The following is a 21,640-nucleotide window of genomic DNA, read 5'->3' as shown; positions in this document are numbered from 1 at the left end:
GTTAAGTGCTTGTGACTTAAATAATTCTCACAATGAACCTATGAGGACAGCACTATTACCTTTATCACCGTCATTTACAAATGCATAAACAGCAGGAGTGACTGTGATTAAGTAGTTGAAAACACACAGCTAGTATACACAGTGCTAAAAGCTGAGCTCTGATATCTTTGACTCTGAAGCCTGACCTTTCATTCACAGGGTCCAAATCTTCCACTCTGTGTCCTGGCTCAACCTCCTACTTTGTTAAGTCAGGCAGCACTATAGAATATGAACCACATTTCATAGCCTGTGTATCTGACATAAGAAACTTTGAGCATTATGTTTTACTTTCTATGAAATTTTTCTACTTATATCTACAAATAACCTTGGAAAAACTCATTATGCATAAGACATTTCATGAATAATTGATATAATATGGAAGAAAATCCCTTGCTACCTATGGGGTCAAAATATTTTAGTTATTTTTGAATAAGTAAGGAAGATTAAATTATCAACAAAAATTCATTGGTACAGGCACATGTGTTCAAGTCATTATGTAGTCTGGAGACTTAGCTTATCTGGCAATTGACCCAGTGTGGTGATGCTAGTATACTCTGTATGATCTGAGGATAAAAAGCTGGTTCAACATATGTGAGTGCAATTCCAGTGGGTACCACTGAACGTGTCTCCAATTCTGAAAGCCAGGACATTATCAGTGCTCAGTTACAGGTGTAGCAATTTCTTCATTCTTGGCATCTTTTACAGGCAATATTCAGAGCTAGTAGGACTACACTAAGAGGGCATGACACGTTGGTTGTGTGTTGTGTGTTGTGCTGTGTTTGTGTGTATAACTTTTATCATCCCGCTCAAGGACTTTGGAAGCGACCTTTTCACATATATTACAGAAAAAAGTCTTTTGAAAATCCAGTCAGGATTGTGGCTTATCAGGGACTCATTGTATCCAGTTTTATACCTACTGAATAAAATAAAAGGGAAATGAAAAGGCTTTTTACTCAGATGAAGCATTGAATTTCAAAAAGGGTTTTAGAACATAGGTTCTGCATAATATTGATTAATTGTCTTTTATGGCAATATTCTGTGTCATAAAATGCACAAAGTAACAGGCATACAGACCATTCAGGGGAAATGATTTTCTAAAGAGACATACACATATTTATTTGCTCACTATTCATTCATTTATTTTGTTCTTCAACAATATACTGAACTCAAATTAGGCAACAGTGTGCCAGTTACTGGAGATAAAAAGGTAAGTAAGACAAGACACTAGACTTTGAAAAGATTATGGCTTCACAAGAGAGACAGAAATGTAAGGAAAGGATTGTAAGGAGTGTGATTAGTTACAATGTCTGTCTTACAAGACACATATGGCAACATTTTACAGTGTCAGTATGAATATTTCATGCACATCATTTTCAATGGTAGCATAATACACTGCTAAAGAAATGTTTCATCAGAGTCCTGACCAATTCTAAACTTTTGGTTATTATACTACTATAAATGATACTCAGTGATCATTTTCTTAGGCTTTTTTCCTACATTTTCTCTTGAGATACATAATCAGAAGAATTATTGCTGAGTCAATGAATATCAAAATTGTAAGACTACTAATGCATATTATAAACTGTCTTAAATGGTAAAATGTATGTTTTTCTAAAAACATATGAAGCTAACTATTGCACTGAATCCTTGATCGATATCACATACATTATATATTACATCAGTGTTTAGAAAAAGCCTTACAAATTTGAAAAAGGGTATTTCATATTAATTTCTACTTTTTATCATTAGCATTCTCCCATTGTTATCCAGCCATTTTTCCTTTTTGATAAATTGTATTTGTGTTTTGCTGTATTATTTATTGAAATATTAATAATTTCCTTCTTGGTTGCATGAATTCTTTATAATTATACAAAAGCAGCTGCTCCTGTCTTGCCTGAAGAATACTCTTCTGTAGTTCTAACTGTTCTTGAAGGGCCTTCAAATGACCTTGCTGGGCTGCGATAGTCTCTGAGGATGTCAAAGGATGATCATGTATCTGGCTGATTGCAGAATGGCCTATGGAAACTGTACTTTTGTTTATGATTGAAAGGGGTTCCTGAGTTTTTCCAGACTCAACTTTAACAGGGAGAAAAGTAAAAGAATGTTCAGATGCCAGTGGTAGGAATGAAGATGGTTCAGTGAGCTTAGAGGATATATTTTCACTGTCATCTGATAATATTTGTTGAGATTCTAAAGCTTGAAAAGTTGGTACCCTAAGTGTTTCAGGTATTTCTCTAGCACCCTGTAATACCTGTGGCTGATCATATGACAAAGCCCCTGAAAGCTTATGAGAATCTTTAGGGACCAATTTATAGTCTCTCTGTTGTGTTTCAGTCTTAGAGAACTGCCTTAGATATTCCTGTGATTCTATGTTGGCTAAAACATCTGAAGTTCTTACTATTTCTGTTGTTTTTATCTGTCTTTGTGGAAAGTGATTTTGTCCTGGTACCTGAATATGATCTTGTTCTAATTTACAGATCTGTATGGGTTGCATGTTAAGACTTAACTTGAGTCTCTGACTTTGATTCCAATGCTCTGATATAGCAGTACGTTTTTCAGATTTCTGTGGTAGTATTGATATAACAGAATCAGATATCAAAGATGTGGCTGACATGGATGGATACCTTCCTTTTAATATAGTTTGATACTCTAGTAATCGTTTCCTGGCAGTTTCAACAGATTGCTTGTGTAACCTATCAAAAACAAGCAGAAAAACAAGTATATTATTATTTTTTTTAATGAACGAAAAATGTCTTACATTCTCAAGTGTTTATAAATTCAATTTAATAAACAGCAATCTAGGACTGTCCATGATCATGGTGGAAAGGGAACAACACTCCTACTGCCCTTGGGGAAATCTCTATCCCAACCTATCTTGGGATACAGAGACTCCCAGCTAGAGTATCACATAAACAAATAATAAATCCTGAAGACATAGCACACTGTCAGACAGAAATTATGCTTAAACTAATACCTGTTTTGTTGTAAAAGCTGTTGTTGATAGTTACGAATCATCTGCCTATGTCCATCTTCATCAGAAATAACAGTGCATGATGCCAGAGCAGTGCCAACCTAAAGAAGAAAAAACTAATTAAAAGGCACACTTTGGAAGCAAGTACTAAAATATCTCATATAATGTTCTGTAATTATACATTTTCATGTAGCTTTGTACTTTATAATTAGGCACGTGGGACTAGGAATGTAGACTGGTGGTAGAGTGTTTGGCTAGCATGCACAAGATCCTGGCTTCAATCCCCAGCACTGTAATAATAAGTAAAAGCACCAAGTGTTCTTAAAAACAAACTTATCTAGTGGTGATGTCTGCTCAGCTCTAAACATTACAAATAAGTTAATTAAATAAAAGAAAAAACAGAAAAAGTCCAGCACAGTAGCACATGCCTGAATGCAGCACTTGGGAGGCTGACGCAGGACCATGGAGAATGGAGACCATGCTGGGCTACACAGCAATACCCGACTTCATACAACACCTCAGTGAGACCAGCTAGTACAACTAGTGCGGAGTCCAAAAGCTCAACATACAAATTTCCCACAAATCACAGTCTTACCTATATTAGCGCTCAACAGAAACTAAAGAAAAAACCCATAGGTTGTTGCAAATGTAGGTTATTAAATGGTCAAATAAAAAGAAAGGCATTTAATTTTCTGACTGTCATGACCATATTTCTTGACGCCCACCCCCCCAGTGGTTTATATAGGGATGAGATTTCCTGCATCCTACCTTAGTCTGTTGAATATTTTTTCTTTTTTCTTCTTCCAGCTGAGCCCTGAAGCAATCGGTTTCTAATCTTAACTTCTGTTGTTCAATTTGTTCCAGTAATTCTAACTGCTTTTGCTTTTGCTCTTCTATTTCCATTATCTAGGTGATAAAAAATACTATTGATCTGTTAACAACAAGCTCATACAAAAGAAACTTCATATGCATTACATTAAAAAAGAAATAGGTCTTGTCAGCAAGTGGATCTATTATCTATGAAGTGTTGCTAGCACTGCCAAAGGATGACAGGAGGAAGAGATGGGAAAAGAGGAAAAGAAAAAAGGGAGAAAAGTATAAAGGAGCAGAGAGAAAGGAAGAAATAAGCATATTAACTACTTCTGTTTTTTGGGAGTGTGGGAAAACCGTGATCACCACAAAGAACCACCTCCAGAGAAGCTGTCAACACTGAGCAGCCAAATTCCATGTTCACATGTATAAACTCACTTCTTTATTTGTATGAATGATGACTAAAGAAATTAAATATTAAGGTCTTATGTAATACTTTGATTTCTATCTGGAAGCCAAAGGACTAGTCTTTTGTTGCCTGCCAAATGCAGTACTTAGTGCAGTCTCCGACACATAAATGTTTACTAAATAAGTGGAAAAAGGAATGCATTTGCAGTTTTATAAAGAGCGCTTCTATTAGAGTTAATGAGGACTATCTTGTTTTCAAAATAAAAAATATCTCAGCCTGATCCCTTCCTTATTCTCAATCAGGCAATAATGGCTATAGCAAGCTCCTCTGCGACAGGAGCCACTGAATTTAGACTGTCTACAGGCTTGTGGCAACTCTAGAACTGTATTATTAATAGACATCATTAGCTAAATAGGACTATTTAAGTTTTTTGTTTGTATGTTTTCTGTGGTGCTAGGGATGGAACCCAGGGCTTCGTGCATGCTAGGCAAGCACCCTACCACTAAGCTACATTCCCATACCACATGTGACTGTTTAAATTTACATTAATTCAAATTAAAATTTAAAGTTCGGTACTTCAGCTACACTAGTCACACTAAGTATTCAACAGCTCACCTGGTTAGCAGCTACCACACTGGGCATATGATATGGAACATCACATTATCGTTATGAAAAGGGCTACTGGATACCACCATTCTAGATTAGAAAACTTCTAAGAAATACTAGCTCAGAGAATCCTACTTCTCAATTGAAAAGAAATCATTTATTACAAGCAGAAGCTGGAAGCCAGTGGCTTACACCTGTCACCCTAGCTACTCAGGAGGCAGAGATCAGGAGGATGAGGTTTCAAAGCCAGCCCCCGGGCAAAGACTTCTCAAGACCCTATCTCGAAAATACCCAACACAAAACAGGGCTGGTGAAGTGACTCAAGAGGTAGAGTGCCTGCTTAGTAAGCATGAGGCCCTGAGTTCAAATCCCAGTACCATCTCAATAAATAAGTATAGATGAAACCAAACCTGTAGTTGTGGAGGCTGGCGTGATGGAACACGACTGTAATCCTTGCCCTCGGGAGGCAGGAGTATCATGAATTGAAGTTCAGCCTGGACTACAGAGCAAGACCACGTCTCAAGAAAACAAAACAAAGCAACTCCTTCCTCCAGACTAAAGGGGAGTACAGACATGACAACTAGATACAGTGTATGATCTCAGACTGGATCCCATCCCAGAGGGAAAGAATCCTATAAAAATACTGCCAGCTTACTGAATTAGAAATGAATATAGATTAAAGTACTGGATCAATGGTAAACGTCCTGAATCTAAATATCTGTCATATGATTATGTGAGAGGATGTCCTTGTTATTAAGAAATACATATTGAAGCCAGGCATGCAGAGGCCACATGAACTTACTGTTCAAGCCCAGCATGGGCTATGCAGAAAGAACCAGCCTCAAAAAACAAAAAGGCAAAAGATATTGATGTATTAGGGGGTGAAAAATGAATGATCTCAATCAGTAGTAGAGTGCTTGCCAGTACCACAAAAAGAAAGCAAAAAGCTTTTTTCCCCTTTAAAACACTACTTTTCAATAATCTTTTGGGATTACAAGGCCCATTTAGTATCTAACATTATGACGAGGACTTGGTAGTTCAACAAATACTTAAGGCACTGTGTCAGAAACAATGTAGGATCAACTGAACTTTTTTCTCTTTTGGTTGGACCGGGGCTTGAACTCACGGACTTGCACACGCAGAGCAGGTACTCGCAAAGCAGGTTTTCTACCACTTGAGACACACTACCAATCCATTTTGCTCTGGTTATTTTAAGAGATGGAGTCTTGCAAACTATTTGCCTAGGGCTGTCCTCAAACCTTGATCCTCCTGATCTCAGCCTCCCAAGTAGCTAGAATTACAGGTGTGAGCCACCCGTGGCCAGCTAGGATCAACTGAATTTTCTTAAGAGAGTCTCTGCCTTAAAAAAAAAAAAAACCTTATAAAAGATTTAAAATATAAAATATAAAGCAGACACGGTAAGGGTTAAATCAATAGTGTAAGTGAAAACGAAATAACATTTTATCAAATGTTTATGTAAGACAAACTAGAAAAACATGAAATCAAAAACAGCTGGAAAGTAAGACAAATTACATGATTCAAACAAAATCACAGTACCTAGAAGAAAGAAACATTTAAAAATAAAATTTCAAATGACCTGTTTCTGCCTTGCTGATGTTCTAACTCTGACTGCTTCTTCTTGAGGATGAAGTAGAACTGAGCTCTGAGCGACAGTCATGCCAGGTGGAGTCTCATTTACTTCTGTGGGAATCCCCAAAACAAAAATTAGTTTCAGTTGCTTAGAATTCTGAACCCACTACAATGCCCTGTCGTTCATTTATTACATTTAATCTTACTGGGGAAAGACCTGATGAGCCTAGCAAGTGTAATACAAGGATGTGAGAAAAAGAAATACCTTGTTCTCTTCCAAAGTCTGTTTGACATGAAAGTGGTTTATCTTCACTAGAAAGTGGTCCAGACTCAATTGTCAATGTATCACTTTCAACAACTGCAATAGATGATACAATTGTTATTATAACCATACTGTCAAGCTTGAAGGGTGCAAAATAATAAAAATTTACAGATTAACATAGTCTACTTTAAGTAGAACACTTAGCTAAGATTCTGTCATCTTCTTGATGACCAGATATATTATTCCATCGAACACATGCCTAATGGAAGACCAAAATCAGAAACAAAGAAAAAGTAAAGATCTGATTAAAAATGCATGCTGGCAGGGTTTTCAAACACAACAGAAAAACGTGAAATAAGCAAGGTATCAAAGTTAAAAAAGAGAAGCTGAGGAAATGTCAGTGTATCGTTGATATATTTAGATACTAGAATTTTTATTGTTTGTGAAAACCAGAACAGAGAAGAAACTCGAAGCAATTTACTCTCACTGTTATCAGGATAACCAGATACTCTTCAGTCAAACTTATTCACTCAGTCTTTTGGCACCTAGATGCTGGGGACACTGTGGTCAATGAAAACAGGTTTCAAGTAGGTTTGAAACTTCATGTAATCATCCAAAAGACTTGTAGAATTAGAAATTGTGATAGGTACTATATTAAGAAAAGCAAACTACTATGCAATACAGTATATTAAAGATTATATTGATTAGTGGCTCAGATTTGATTTCTCTGAATACATGCCCTTTAAGCAGACACCTAAAAGGTAAGGAAGAATCAGCTAGGTAAGGCATATGGTAACGAACAGGAAATCTATCCAAGCAGATCAGCAGGTACGAAAGGCCCTGTGAGAATAAAGATGTTTGGCTCACTCAATGAACTGAAAGGAAATCCATGTATACGGAGTACAGTCAGAAAAAGGGGAAGAAAGAAGCAAGATGAGAATGGAGAAACTCTATTCATACAGAACCTCTTTCAAAAAACTTGGCTATGGACTAGACATACCAGTCCCTTCTATAGCCCTCTTCTCTATGAATTCTCTCCCCTGAAGACTGCTTCCATGCCCCTGGCTTTAAATATTACATATATGTCTGATTTCCCAAATTACATCTCTTACTTTAAAAGATATTCGATTAACTTAACAAATACTAATTTTTCTGGGCACATTTTATGTATACGGCACTAGACTCTTGAGGATACTACAAATGAACAAAACAAAGATCCTACCCTCACGGGTGGGATGCAGAGGGGTAGGTGTTAAGAAAATCAGCAGAATGAATGAGAAAGTAAATTTACTGCTCATGAGATATTGGGAAAAGCTATGGAGAAAAAGCAGGGTAAGGGAGATAGGAAGTGAAGGGTGTGGGGGTACAACTGGAGAGGGGAAAGGATGCTATCTTATATAAAGTGGTCAGAGAAGGCCTCATTGAGAAAGTGAAAGTTGAATAAACATATGAAGGAAGGAGGGGAGGAAGCCATGGAGAACTCTAGCAAAAAAGGATGAACAATTACAAAGACTACACAAGCCTATGTTTGTTTGTTTTAGAAATAGGGAGGAAGCTGGCATTTAAAGTACAATGACTGGGGAGGGAGGTGTAGCAAAAAAATGAAATCAGATAGATGGAAAGAGCCGGAGTGTGGGGCGCGTGTGTGTGTGTGTGCGCGTGCGCAGATCACACATACAAGGCTCTGAAGCCACTGTAAACAGTTTGCTTTTTACTGAGTAAAATAGCCATTGGTGGGCTTCACCCAGAAGAATGCCATGGGCTGACCTGTGTTTAACAGGATCACTCTGTGAAGTAGGTTCTAGCAGAAAAATGCAAAAGCTGAAGACAGCAGACTACTACAAGATAATGGGAAACAAATGTGGCTTGAACTAGGATGGCAAGTGGTGAGATATAGTTAGGATTTGGATAGATTTTGAGTATGAGGCCAACATGATTTACTGACTTAGGAAATGAAAGGAGGGAACCAGAAAGATTACGAACTTTTTGGCTTGAGCAAAGGAATTAAAATACTGCCAGGTACTGAACTGTGAAGGATTATACAAAAGGCAGAAATAGGGTGAGAGGGGATATTAAGAGTTCAGTTTTGCACAAATTTTAGATATACAAAGGAAGATGTCAAATACATAGGTAAATAAGTAAGTTAAATGCAAAGGGGAGGCCAAGTCTAGAAACACACACTTTGACATCAGTAAATAGATGATAACGTAAAGTATAACATTAGGGATCAACGAAAGGAGTTTTGATATGAAAGAAAAAACAGATTTGAGGAATTAGCTCTCAGGGCAGAGGAAATGATTATGGAAATGTGGACAAACAGCAAAGGAAAACAAAGAGGAGGAACCAGTGAACATAGGAAAACCAAGAGGACCATGTCAAGAGGTCATGTGAAAGACATTATTATAAGGCTTTCTGTTTTATGTAGAATGAAATCCAACATGCAAGCATAGACTGCAAGCCACGTCTCTCAAAAACCTTCTTGCAAAACATTTCTACACAAACTCAATCACATCTTTAAAGGAATCCAAAAGATAAAACTACGAAACAATACAAAATAAGAGAGGAGTTACATCTTCACAATTCTCATTTGCTCATACATAATCACAGGAAATATTATTGGTATGATCTTTGTGACTTCTGAAAATATTTTAATAGCCTACTTAAGGGAAAAAAATCTTTAAAGATTTAAAATTAACAAATAAAGAAACACCAAGTTTCTGATGGGAAATATAAAATACACTAAAAAGCCATTAACGTGGTTTTATTTTTGGTCTTGGAAATTCTTCTTTCAAAAGTCCTTCCTAAGAAATAAAGATGTATGCAAAGATCCAGGTGTGGTATGGCTGGGGTTGTGGCTCAAGTGCCTAGAGCGCCTACTTAGGAAGCACAAAGCCCTGAATTCAAACCCCAGTACCACCTCCCCTCCCCCAAATAAAAGATCCAGGTATGGTGGCACACATTTAGAATCTCATCAGTTGGGAGGCTGAGGCAGGAGGATAATGAATTCAAGGCCAGTTTGGGCTACATAGTGAGACTGTCTCAAAAAGCAAAGTAAAGAACCCAAACAATAATAGAGGTTAGAGGCCCAGCTGAAGAGGTAGAGTGCCAAGTTCAAAGCCCTGGGTTCAAACTCCAGTAGTACCAATGGGGAAAAAAAAGAGTAATAGAAGACCTAGAAATAAGCCCACATAGCTACAACCACCTGATATGACAAAGGTGCCAAAACATGCATTGGAAAAAAAGACAGTTTCTTTGAAAAATGGTGTTGGGCAAACTGGATACCCACATGTAGAAGACTGGGCATGGAGTGGCTCAAGTGGTAGAGTGCCTGCCTAGCAAGCACGAGGCCCTGAGTTCAAACCCCAAGGCTGCCAAAAAAGAAAAAAAAAAAAAAACCACATGTAGAAGACTGAAACTAGACCCCTACCTATCTCTCACCCTATACAAAAAAAAAAAATCACTTTAAATGGATTAAAGACCTTGATGTAAGGCCTGAAAATCTGAACCTTATAAGGGAAAACACCTGACGACTTTCTGAATAGGACTCCAATAGTTTATGAAACAAGAGCAAGAACTGACAAGTGGAGACTGGGGCATGTTGGCTCAAGTGAGAGTGTCTCCCTAGCAAGCGTGAGGCTCTGAATTCAAACCTCGGACCACTGGGGACTCGGTGTGTGTTGGGGGTAGGGGGAGTTGGACTGTGACATAAAAATGTGGGGGGAAAAAAAGAGATCTGGGCAAAGACGTAGAAATACTAAACCAGGGCTGGAGGTGTGGCTCAAGTGGTAAGAGTGCTTGCTTTGCCAAAAAAACCAAAAAAGCAGGAAATACTGATACTAAACCAACAAAACAAAGCAAAAACAACAACAAACCAAGAATAGAAACAACTTAAATGCCACAGCAACAGGCTACTGGTTAATTTCAGTTTGATTTCGCTAGAATTAATGTATATATGAATTACTACTACATAGAAAGTGGTCTAGGAGCACTAAGGTTTTCAACATTTGTTTGTTGCCTTTAAGTAGCAGGATTATGTTTTAAAACTTTTGACTCTACTCTTGATTTCTCAGGTATGTGCATATTTTTGAACAATCTAAAGAGCTGTGAGCTATAAAACAGACAAGCGGATGGAGCCACCTTGTTGCTCAGAGAATAATGTTCTTCCTTGCTGCCAACTGCTCCTGCTGCTTTACTTCCAGTCTCACTAACAGTTGTCATTTCACCTTCATCTTCAGACATGGATTTAATAGTCCAGAGAGATTTTTGGCTTCGAATCTTATTTAATAATTTTTTAAAAAGAATTTTTGAAGTGATATGCTGAGTGTTCATAGCCAAGGGGTCTAAAAAAAAGAAAACAGAAAAAAAACTTAATACCTGTGATATATGCCAGGCAAATTACTCATCTTTATACTCAGTTATTGTTACAATCACTTAGTTAAAAACAAAAGCACAACTTTGTTTTCCTTAACATTTATAATTTAGCAGTATTGCCACACATTAATTTTATAAACCAGAATAATTTCTCAACTCAAATAGGAAAGCTGCCAACATGTGACTGTTTTCTAACAATATGCACATGACATGAACTTGAAGTTTAGACACTTCTCAGGAGGACACTTGTTCTGCTCACTAAATGACATAGTGCATAATCCCCGATTAACTTCTGGCTAAAGTCAGTATTTAAAACATGCACTGTGAGTTTCTCTCTGCTAGAGAACAGTCCCAAATGTGGCTCTGTGGCAAACTGGTTACGCCCATGTCATTCTCCCACCTACTCTCATAAAAGAGACCCTCAGTTATCCAACACATACACAAAAAAAACCCGAAACAAGGTATTTCTTCAAGCATTCTTTCATTCAGGCTGACAGTACTAATAATTCCCTTTTTTTTTCTTTTTTTTATGGTACTGGGGTTTGAACTCAGGGTCTCACACTTGCTTGCTAGGTAGGCACTCTACCACATGAGCCATGTCCCCAGTCAGAGAACTAATAATTCTCTATGACAACAAAGCTGTGATGTAAATATATGCTCTGGCTAAATAAGGAATAAAATTTAAGAATCTCTTTGAAGGTTGAAAACTGGCAAACTATAGTTCCTTACCCACATTTAAAAACAAAACAAAAACTCTATCTGGGTACCAGTGGCTCACACCTATAATCCTTGCTACTCAGGAGGATTGTGGTTCAAGGCCAGCCCAGCCACATAGTTCTTGAGAGAGACCCTATCTCAAAGATACCCAATACAAAAAAAAAGGCTGGCAGAGTGGCTCAAGTGGTAGAGGGGCTGCCTAGCAAGTGTGAGTCCCTGAGTTCAAACCCTAGTATCACAAAAAAAAATAAAAATAAAAAAAAATTCTAACTTAACAAAAAAGAATGCACAATACAGAGTTTTATAGTTACATCTATGTAACATTATCCAGATCTTTTTGTTTTCTTGGTTTTCATTTTCATTAGCATATATTCATCGTATAGGGGGGAATTCATTAAGCCAATTCCAAGTAGCCATATTACTGAACATTGGTTAGACTGCCCCCACCATCATCCAGACACTTATGTGGAACACTTCAGCACCTTGAAGGTTCTTTCTGCTTCTTCCCAATCAATACACTCTAAAGATAACCTTAGTCTTACTTGTTGTTTTGTGTTTTAACTTCATATAAACTCACAATCATATATGTAGGTAATAATTTCTGCCTGCTTCTTTCAATCACCGTTGGTTTGTGACTCACTCATTTTTAAGAAATAGATTAGTTACCAATATATTTTTTCTCAGTACTGGAGATTAAACCCAGGGCCTCACACATACTATACAAGAGCTCTACCACCAGAATAACATCCCCAGCCTTTAGCTGTGAATATTTTAAAATAAGGATTTAGTAAACAACAGGATTCTTAGAGGTTTTTTTGTTTTTTGTTTTTTCTTTTAAAGAGAATGTATTTCACCAAGTTCCCCAGGCTAGCCCTGAACACTTGGGCTCAAACAATCCTACTGCCTCATCCTTCTGAGTAGCTAGGACTACGGATGTGTGCTACAATGTCTAGTTTCCCAACTTTGAAAAGTTTCCCAACTTTGAAAGATACTGGCAACAATAAGTCAGCAATCCTATGTGGGATCAAGCAGGAGGTGAAGAACAACCATTCTCCCTTAGGTTATGCCAGACCTACAATTCTGACAAACTACAGAGATCTGCATGATACTCCCATGAAAGAAACAAACAAAGATGATGAATGGTGAAAATATCTTCTTAAAGACACTACTGATCTAGTAAGAAATTAAGACTCTGCCGAAGGCATAAATTAAGTTTAAGTGGGAACCCTGGAAGAAAGGCGAGTGAGCACAGAAACCATCTTAAAGTGAGTCTATGTAAAACTCAAAACACAGTAACCTATACTTGTTTGGACAGCAATGGGGGCATAGCAAAAGGCAGATAAAGCTTAGAGCCCCTACTTGAGGATTCTAATACAAGACTTAAAGTTGGAACCCTACAGGGCTACATTCACAATGTCCCGTGCAGATGATACGAAGTCTGAGTGGTTTTAGTAAAGGCAGTACCCATAGACACGTGGTGGTGGGGGAATATACAGAGGTCAATTCAATGAAGGTGACTTGGTCTTTAAGGTGAGGAAGGCAAGTGTCTGGCTTGGGTAACCACAGACTGTGGTGCCATTATTCACTAAGATAAGGAAGATGGGAAGAAGTTTCAGTGAGCAAGAAATGATGATAAATGTATGGCCAGACGCTGAGTTTTAAGTACTTACATGACAGCTGAGAGGAAAAGTTCAGGATGCCAGAGTCAGACATGAATATCAGGAGACCAAAGTTTGCGTTATGCAACACTATACAGAAAGAACCCAGCAGTAAATTAAACACAGTAGGGTTTCTGTTCTAAAAATGCCAACCCTTCAAACGAATTCATAATTAAGTATCTAACTTAACCTAATACTTTGCATACTTCATGTACATATGAGTACAATAGCACTCCTCCTGTGTGTATAAAAATGTCCTTTCTTCCTGTCACCGTTCCCATTTGTATCAGTCACTGTTTGTACTTAAACTAGAATAGATTTTCCTGCTGACTGATGATCAACATTTGTTTTTCTGTGAAATACTGTAATATTCAGCTTTGAAGGAGCTTTTTACTGTTTCATCAGGACAGATTACTTCAGAATCTGTCACTTGAAGGTCCTCAGGTTTACCTTTATTTTCTTGTTCCATTGAAAGGTCCAGGTCTTCATCTTGGATCTGGTCAGTCACAGTGGGCAAAGGCTCTGGTTCAAGGTGCAAAATCAGATTTCCTTTCACCTCTTAAAAAAGAAATATAAAGACATGTTTCTATCTCAACATGATTAAAGAGTTTGATCATTCATAAAAATCTGAAGGCTATTATAATTTGAACATTTAAATATGAGGGTCTCTTTCAAACTGAGAGCTTATTCAAAAAGAAAAACTGCTTCATCATTACAAATATATTTTCCCATTAAAACATTTAAAAGCACTGCTGAAAATCTATGGAAAGTATCTTACTTCTGTCTGCATTGTACATATCTTCAAAGGCAAATTCCAGCTCTCTCTGCCAGTCATCTTTTATTTCACTTCGTTTGTATGGAAGTTCAACTAGCTGTGGTGGCATTTGTGCTACAGTCTGTCTTTTACGTGCCAGGTCCTCTTGTTGCAGCTGTTTGAGTTCTTTCATTAGCTTCTCTTGATTCTTCAAGAATAGAGATTAATGACAGAGGAATCAAACTTTGGCTAGTATCACTAACCAGGGAGGGAAAGTGGGGAGACCATGAGGAGCAGGGCTTAGGCTTCCTTCCCCTGCCCTCCCATTTGTTCTGCACCAAAACACATTACATTTAATTAATTTATCCACTCAACAAACATTTGCTGAATACCAGATACTGCAATAAATTCTCGGGGAAAAAAAATCTCAACCCTAACCTAATTATGAGACCAACAAAGAAGTAGCATTATGTTAGTAGCAAAAGAGAATGGTACTGGTTAGGCAATAAAGTTACAAAAGTGTCTGACTTCTGAGGGAAGTCATGAAGTTACTTTCTATTTAAGTTTCCATGGCTCCTGATATATATGTATCAGGTAAGCACTGAGATCAGAGTGACTGTGGATTAACTGAGAGTCACTATTGTGACTCTCATAATTAAAAGGGACCTGTCTATCTCTTTAAGCGTAGAGTATGCCTAATATGAAAGTTTAAGCAGAGTTTTAGTGAGTTATCTAACCGAATTTTGGTGGTGAAGGGTAAAGAAGAGCAAGGGAAACTGCTCAGTGATGGGATGAGAATTTAGTTGGATAAAGTGGGTATAGGAGTAGTTGAAATAACAAGAAAACAACGGTGCACAAGGTGTGGAGATGAAGGCATGTGATGCTCAAAGCACACACTAGAGCAAGGGCTAGAGCATGGAGGGCAAGGGGATTAAAGAGAAATACGTAACTGGAGAGGCAGATAGAGGCCACCCACTAGTCACAGCAGACCCAGCAGGAAACAAGTGCCAGACCACAACAAGGTCTACAGCAACATGGCTCAGATAGGAAAGGGAAACCGTCTATTAGCACTGAGATTACAGTTCTGGATAACTCTTATGTAAGGAGCATTAATTCTGCAAGAAGGTAGAAGAGCCTGCATACTCTCTGGCTCGTGGGAACTGTGGTGTGGTACTCTGCCAGTATTACTTGTGGTAACCATGACTAGTACCACTAACATTCACTGTGAACTTGTGAAATTCTACACACATTTCTAAAGGCTTCATGAAACTCAGTTAATCCTCATCAAACAATGATGAAACATTGCTCACAAAGGCTAAGTCACTTATCTGAGATCAAACAGCAAGTAATGAAGAGAGGCAAATCCATGCAAGCTGGAGCCTACATCTTAAACACTCAATACTGCTGTTTTTATGATGAATGGGTTTAGTTTATGATTTTTTCTCTCATGTGTATTTTTTCTATAGGTGTTAGCCTTAGATGAGGAGAATGACTAGTAATTTACACATTCAGTTATTTTTGTCACAAATTTACTTCCAATTTATAGAAGCCAAGGGAAAAGGTCTTAATTTAGTTCAAATAGTATAAATAAACTTTTATGAGATAAGAGTTTAATTTCCATAGAAGTACTTAAAGACTCCTTACTAAGGTGGGTGTTTAAAATTCCCAAATGCATTAGCAAATTGAGAAAATAAAAGTACACTTCCAACAAGATGAATTGTTTTATGCTGTTACAATGCTTACTGACTGAACAATCAGCAGGACAAAGTAAGGCTAAAACTATCCATATTTTTAGGTTGACAATACTTTCTCAAAGCTCCATGATAGCAAGGATCATCACTTTACCTTTGAATCAATAGTCTGCTTTGCTCAATAGATATGCAATGAATCTAATCCTCAAAATTACAGAGCACAAATGAAGCCCAAATAATTACATTAGAAAAGGGATTAATCTTCTCAGGCTCTTTCTGGATTAAATAAACTTAAAAACCAGGAAAATTTTTAGATTTAGTGATACACTGTGAAAGTAACTTAACCTAACTAAACCTGAGTCACATGAGTCAGAGAGCGTATGTAACACCCTTCACATCCCCTTGCTTTGGGCCCAGCATCACCCACTTCTGTAATGCCATCAGAAACAGTCACAGAAGTTCTTACTTGGGCCAAATGGATCTTTTTCATTGCTTGGAAACCCCGTTCATGTGCCTTTTCAAACTGCTCCATTCTCTCCTGTGCTGCCTGTTTTTGTAGTTCTTCTAATCGTTTAGCTTCTTCTTCAGCAGCCAAATGAGCATCTGGCTAGCAGTCAATAACATTTTAGATAATTTTTTTTTAAAGTGTGAAACAAAAAAATTAACTGAAAAACAAAACTTTAAAAGCGTGCTTTCTATTCATTTAAAATTAAAATTAAAAAAATAAGCATTCTATTAATAAATGCCCACAATTATCATCAGCTTATACACATACAAAGGATCAAATTGCTAGTATAAAGTCTTATAAATTCACTTCAAACTAGATTAGGCTTTGTTCATCCAAATACATTCCCCCATGTTTTTTTTTTTTTTTTTTGTGGTACTGGGGTTTGAACTCAGGGCCTTATGCTTATTAGGTAGGCTCTTTACCACTGAGCCACTCAGCCAGCCCTTTTTTTGTGTGTTGGCTATTTTTAAGATAAGAGTCTGGAGAACAATTTGCCTGGGCTGGCTTTGAACCATGATCCTCCTGATCACTGCCATCTGAGTAGCTAGGATTACAAGTGTGGGCTACCAGCACCCAACCTTCCATACTTTTAAAGTAAAGAAACACCAGTAAAATGACAATACTGTAGGTAAACACCCACAACCATCTAAGGCTGTGTAAGTAATTTAGAGCACGCAGATTTGATTTTGGTTTCTAGCTAACGCCAGCCACGTGTCTTCACCTGAGAAGCACCAGAACACCTACTTTAACAGAAATGGTAGTTTCTAGACTTATGCATAACCAATGACCACGCCTTTATGCAAGTCTTCACCTCTTAACATGACAATAATATAACCAGGATTTTTTCTCATTACCTAAACATTTACTTTCAAATATAGGCAACATTTTAAATGTAACTACGAGTGGAAGTTTTTTCATACTCTGTATGCTGAAATTCTATGAGTCAACTGAAACAATAAGAAATGACCACAAAAGCTATGAACACTGTATATAAAATTAAAACTCAAATAGTGAGATAGATTAGGTAAAGAGACTGATGGCTGATAAGCAAGAGTGCACTAGACAAATAGATTTATTAAAAATATTCTGTCTTGAGCCAATAAATATGCAAATCTAAGTAACACTAGGCAAACAGAAAAAGGTTAGAGTAAATAAAATTATAATCTCCATAGAATTAGTGTATTAACATGCATAACATTAAACGAAATAACCTTTAAGAACAATATTTCATTCCACTCAGTCCATGAAGTTTTCAAGAAAAAAGTTTTTAAGGAATTCTTCACCTCTCTTAAGAATTCATTGAAAGCAGAGTATCAATTTTGATAAACCAAAAATTTAAGAGGATAAACTTTGAAATAGCATAAAAAATGGATAAGTATGTCCAATTTGGAGATAATAAAGTATATAAGAATATGAAGAAAATAAAGCATTACAAAATAGAGGGGCTGGAGACTTGCCTAGCACTCACAAGGCTCTAGGTTTGATCAACAGCACCACAAGGGGGGGAAAAAAAAAAGAAATCAAGATCTGTAAACAAAGTTTGTTCTCAGTTACCAAATTTGAAAACAAGATTTTACAAGAATGCTTTATGGAGAAAAACTCTTGTAGAACTTGTGCTAATATAATTAAAATTTAAACAAAAATCTGGTTGAAATAATGAAAATTTCATTTTTAATAGTTGAAGGTGAAAGATGTGAAATTTGCAAAACCTATGAATGTCAGTCAAAAAGAGTATGTTAGGGGCCAGGTGCAGTGGCTCATGCCTGTAATTCCAGATACTCAAGAGGCAGAGACAAGGAGCATCACCATTCAAGGTCAGCCTCAGTAAAAAGTTAGTAAAACTAACTTTGTGGGAGATGTAGGTAGGAGGATCGAGGTTCAAAATACAAGACCCCATCTGAAAAATAACAAAAGCAAAAAAGGCTGGAGGCATGGCGCAAGTGGTAGAGCACCCGCCTAACAAGTACAGGCACTGAGTTCAAGCCCTAGTAACTTAACACTTCCCCAACAAAAGAATTTTTTTGAAAACATGCTCTGACAAAGTGCATGAGTTGTATTCTGCAGTGCACAAACGGAAGTGACGGTCGCTTTCACTGTCCTTCTTTAGCAAAGACAAATGTATTGACAGCAGGCCGCTTTCACTGTCCTTCTTTAGCAAAGACAAATGTATTGACAGGCAAGAGATCTTGGAATTTCTTTCACAGTATATTCAAAAAGCCTCAAAGCCACAATATCAACTCTTACATGCTGAGAAGGCTAAACAAGCCAAAGTAGTTCATTTACAATCTATCCAAACATGCAAGCCAAGAATGAAATTATTTTTATATTACACTTGCTATAAGATCATAAAATTCTACTCCCGGGAAGATGCAAAATTATTGTGACATAAGCTGAGATACATATTAAAGTTCAAAGATAATTTTATCTTGGAAGTCAGCATATTGCCTATTGTCACATTTTAAATTCAAGGTTTAAGGATAGATTTTTTTTTTTACCTAAGTGATTGTGTAAAGCAACAAGAAAAATACCAGGATAAACTTTGTAAAATCATATATGTGTTCTTGAGAATATTCAGAAAGCAACTTCCTTCATGACTGCATGAAGCTCTCATTTGTGGGACTACTTTACAACTACTGATCCAAAGACTGAAGGGGACAAAGGTCTTCTAGCTGCTATCAAAAGAAAAGATTAAAGACAAATGCAATAGCAGCAGTAGCCTATACTGACGGAGATGGGGGAAAAGTCTTTCTTCATTAGTCTCAGCTAAAAGGCAGCATCTATCTAATATTGCAAAAATACACTACCCAAAACAGGTTTTTCTTGTACTATAATGATATTGAAATCATAATAATATTGTACAACTTTAAATAAATCTCAGATTTAGTCTTGAGCCTTATAAGCTCATTCTATGATGATGGTACTCATCTTAAGTATTAACTGCTATTTATCAGTCAACCAAAATATGTAATTGTTGCACTCTGGCAAGTGCTCTAACACTTGAGCAATGACCCTCACCCCTATTTATTGCTTTCTAAATGCAAATGCTATGCTGATAAGTTACTTTTCTAGTAGCCAAATATATACAACATGAAAAATATTCAGATCCACTGTTTACAAAGACATAGCAATTATAATAAGAATATATCATTTGTCACTTTGAAGATGGCAATAATTTTTAATCCGTAATTCTATGCAGCCATTCTCATGTATTGCTGATACTTTTAAAAGGCAATCTTTTGATCTGTATCAAATGCTACAGTTTAGAACCACAGATTTCTCTTCTAGGAACCTACTCTTAACATACAACTAGATGCAGATATAAATGTACAAGACTATTACATTTAGAGTATTTAAAGAAGCAAAAAGACAATTAGAATGATGAAATATTATGCATCTGTTAAAAATCATGTTTTGAAAAGTATGTGTACATGTTTGTGTATGAAGACAAACTCTAATTCATTAAGATATTAACCATAATTGCTCTTTGGTGATGGAAACATTGGTACTTTTCCTAGCTTATGTTTATGTGTTTGTGGAAAAACTTTCACAAAGACCACGTATTATTTTGATAAAGTTTTAAAATCTCTTTTATGCCATAATGAAAGCCATTATTTTGTACAATTAATGCATGGTAAGAAAATCTATTTTAATAGATATCAATCTAAATAATCATCTGCTTTCTTCTATTTATATAAGACCATAACACACCTAACATGAAAAGTCAAAGCATATTTAAAGAGGTTTTTTATACTTGTCAACCTAGGATGGTTAGTGGGACTGTTCAGATTTTAAAATTTGGCAACAACAGACACAGAACGACAATATAAATCAATTCAGTGATCAAACAAGTAATAAAGTGAAGGTATGAAGAAAACAGTAAGTCAACCACCTGCTTTGTGTCCATCTGTCTGTTCACAAAAGTGGAAATATGATGGTAAGTAGAGTTATTGGTTTTCACTGAAGAAATTCTTTTCACTTCAATGTTCTGGAAAAATGGAACATAAAAAAATAGATGCTTAGGTTAAAAGCATTGTTACTTAAAGTTGGATCCAATGGAAAAAAAAAAGTATTTTAACCAGTGCTTAGTAGGTCCTCATTAGGATATATTAAGAAGTAGAGTTGGTGGCCGCTGGGAGGTGATCAGGGGTCTCCTCTCATGAGTGAGGTCAGTGAGTTACCCCAGCATGAGTCCACAATACAAGGCAGTTTGGCACACTTCTTGTTTATGGCCATGTTAGTCCTCCAACAACCTGGAACTCTGCCGGCAAGAACGCCATCACCAAATGCAGCCCCTCAAAACCCGAACCACAATGTCTCTTCTCTTTATTATTTACCTAGTCAGTGGCATTGCATCATTAGCAGCAGAATATGGATTAAGACAGTAAGTTAACCTCATTCAAGTAAGTGAAAAGTCTGCTCACAGTAAAAGACATCTCTTTTTCCACAGTTAAGTTATTTCAAATTTTAATGAAAGTATCAGATCTCTAGTACTTTAAAACATCTTCTAGGTATCTTTAATACAATCAGTATCTTTTACTTCAGAAGTTCACTTCAACTTTATTTAAAGAAACAATTCGTTTTGCTAGTTTTCTCCCCTAGCAAAAATGACTGAGTCCAGAACCTTGTCCTTTGCTAAACAGGTGCTCTTCCACTGAACTACATCTCCAGCCTTAAGATATTTCTTGTAGAGTCTCTCTTTCATTGCCCATGGCCAGCCTCAGACAACAATCCTCTTACTTATTACCTCCCAAGAAGCTTTGACTACAGATGCACACCACTATGACCAGCTTACTGATTGAGAAGGGGTCTCAATAACTTTTTGCCCAGGCTGGCCTCAAATTGTGATCCTCCCCAGTAGCTAGAATTACAGGCAAGAGTTCCCAAGCCCAGCAAGTACTTCATTTTAAATCTTCCCAATAAAAAAGTGTTTATAGGACATGTCAAATCAAATTATAAGCACCTCGCTACATTAATTTTTTAAAAAAAGGCCCACACTATCAGGACCCTTTCCATGTCTAATCACAAAAAGTCCACTGTAATTCAGATTGGTCTCACTTCTCAATGTTTAATGATGCAATTTAAGCTATATTTAAGAGCACCAATTCCAGAACAGAACAACTCTCAAAAAAGGTGAAGTAAACTACTTCTCCCCTTTCCTGTAAGAGTGCATTTGGTCATCGACAACAGTTTATTATGTACTAGTACCTAACTAAATCAAGTGAACTAATAAGAAGGTTCTTAAGTGTCAACTATG

General features: G+C 36.8%; 1 protein-coding gene across 4 annotated transcripts; it reads right to left on the bottom strand.

The window, feature by feature from the left end:
- Window positions 1–1,177: 1,177 nt before the first annotated feature.
- Window positions 1,178–20,579, bottom strand: LOC109679205 (centrosomal protein of 295 kDa-like). 4 transcript variants are annotated; one of them, XM_074081027.1, is made up of 9 exons: window positions 20,276–20,557; window positions 16,345–16,485; window positions 14,212–14,395; window positions 13,884–13,991; window positions 6,691–6,783; window positions 6,433–6,536; window positions 3,779–3,916; window positions 3,014–3,111; window positions 1,188–2,732 (listed from the first exon to the last, which is right to left on the bottom strand). In XM_074081027.1, the coding sequence occupies exons 1-9, from the start codon at window positions 20,288–20,290 to the stop codon at window positions 1,856–1,858; spliced, it is 1,758 nt and encodes a 585-aa protein (XP_073937128.1). In that variant the 5' UTR covers window positions 20,291–20,557; the 3' UTR covers window positions 1,188–1,855. The 4 variants fall into 4 exon arrangements, with proteins under 4 accessions (XP_073937146.1, XP_073937128.1, XP_073937138.1 ...); XM_074081037.1 differs by having other exon boundaries at window positions 1,189–2,732; window positions 16,345–16,481; window positions 20,276–20,395; XM_074081045.1 differs by lacking the exon at window positions 3,779–3,916 and having other exon boundaries at window positions 1,178–2,732; window positions 20,276–20,562.
- Window positions 20,580–21,640: the final 1,061 nt, after the last annotated feature.

Source organism: Castor canadensis, chromosome 1, assembly GCF_047511655.1.
Source record: "Castor canadensis chromosome 1, mCasCan1.hap1v2, whole genome shotgun sequence".
Taxonomy (NCBI): Eukaryota; Metazoa; Chordata; class Mammalia; order Rodentia; family Castoridae; genus Castor; species Castor canadensis.
The sequence above is the reverse complement of the archived record's forward strand: the minus strand, read 5'-3'. Positions and strand labels throughout refer to the sequence as shown.

Bases quoted from the DNA above. Each gene is read 5' to 3' on its own strand.
- LOC109679205 (XM_074081027.1), bottom strand. The intron at 6,537-6,690 runs GTATTTCTTTTT...GGATTCCCACAG, and splicing joins AGACTTTGGAAGAGAACAAG to AAGTAAATGAGACTCCACCT. The intron at 2,733-3,013 runs GTATTAGTTTAA...TGTTTTTGATAG, and splicing joins CAGCTTTTACAACAAAACAG to GTTACACAAGCAATCTGTTG.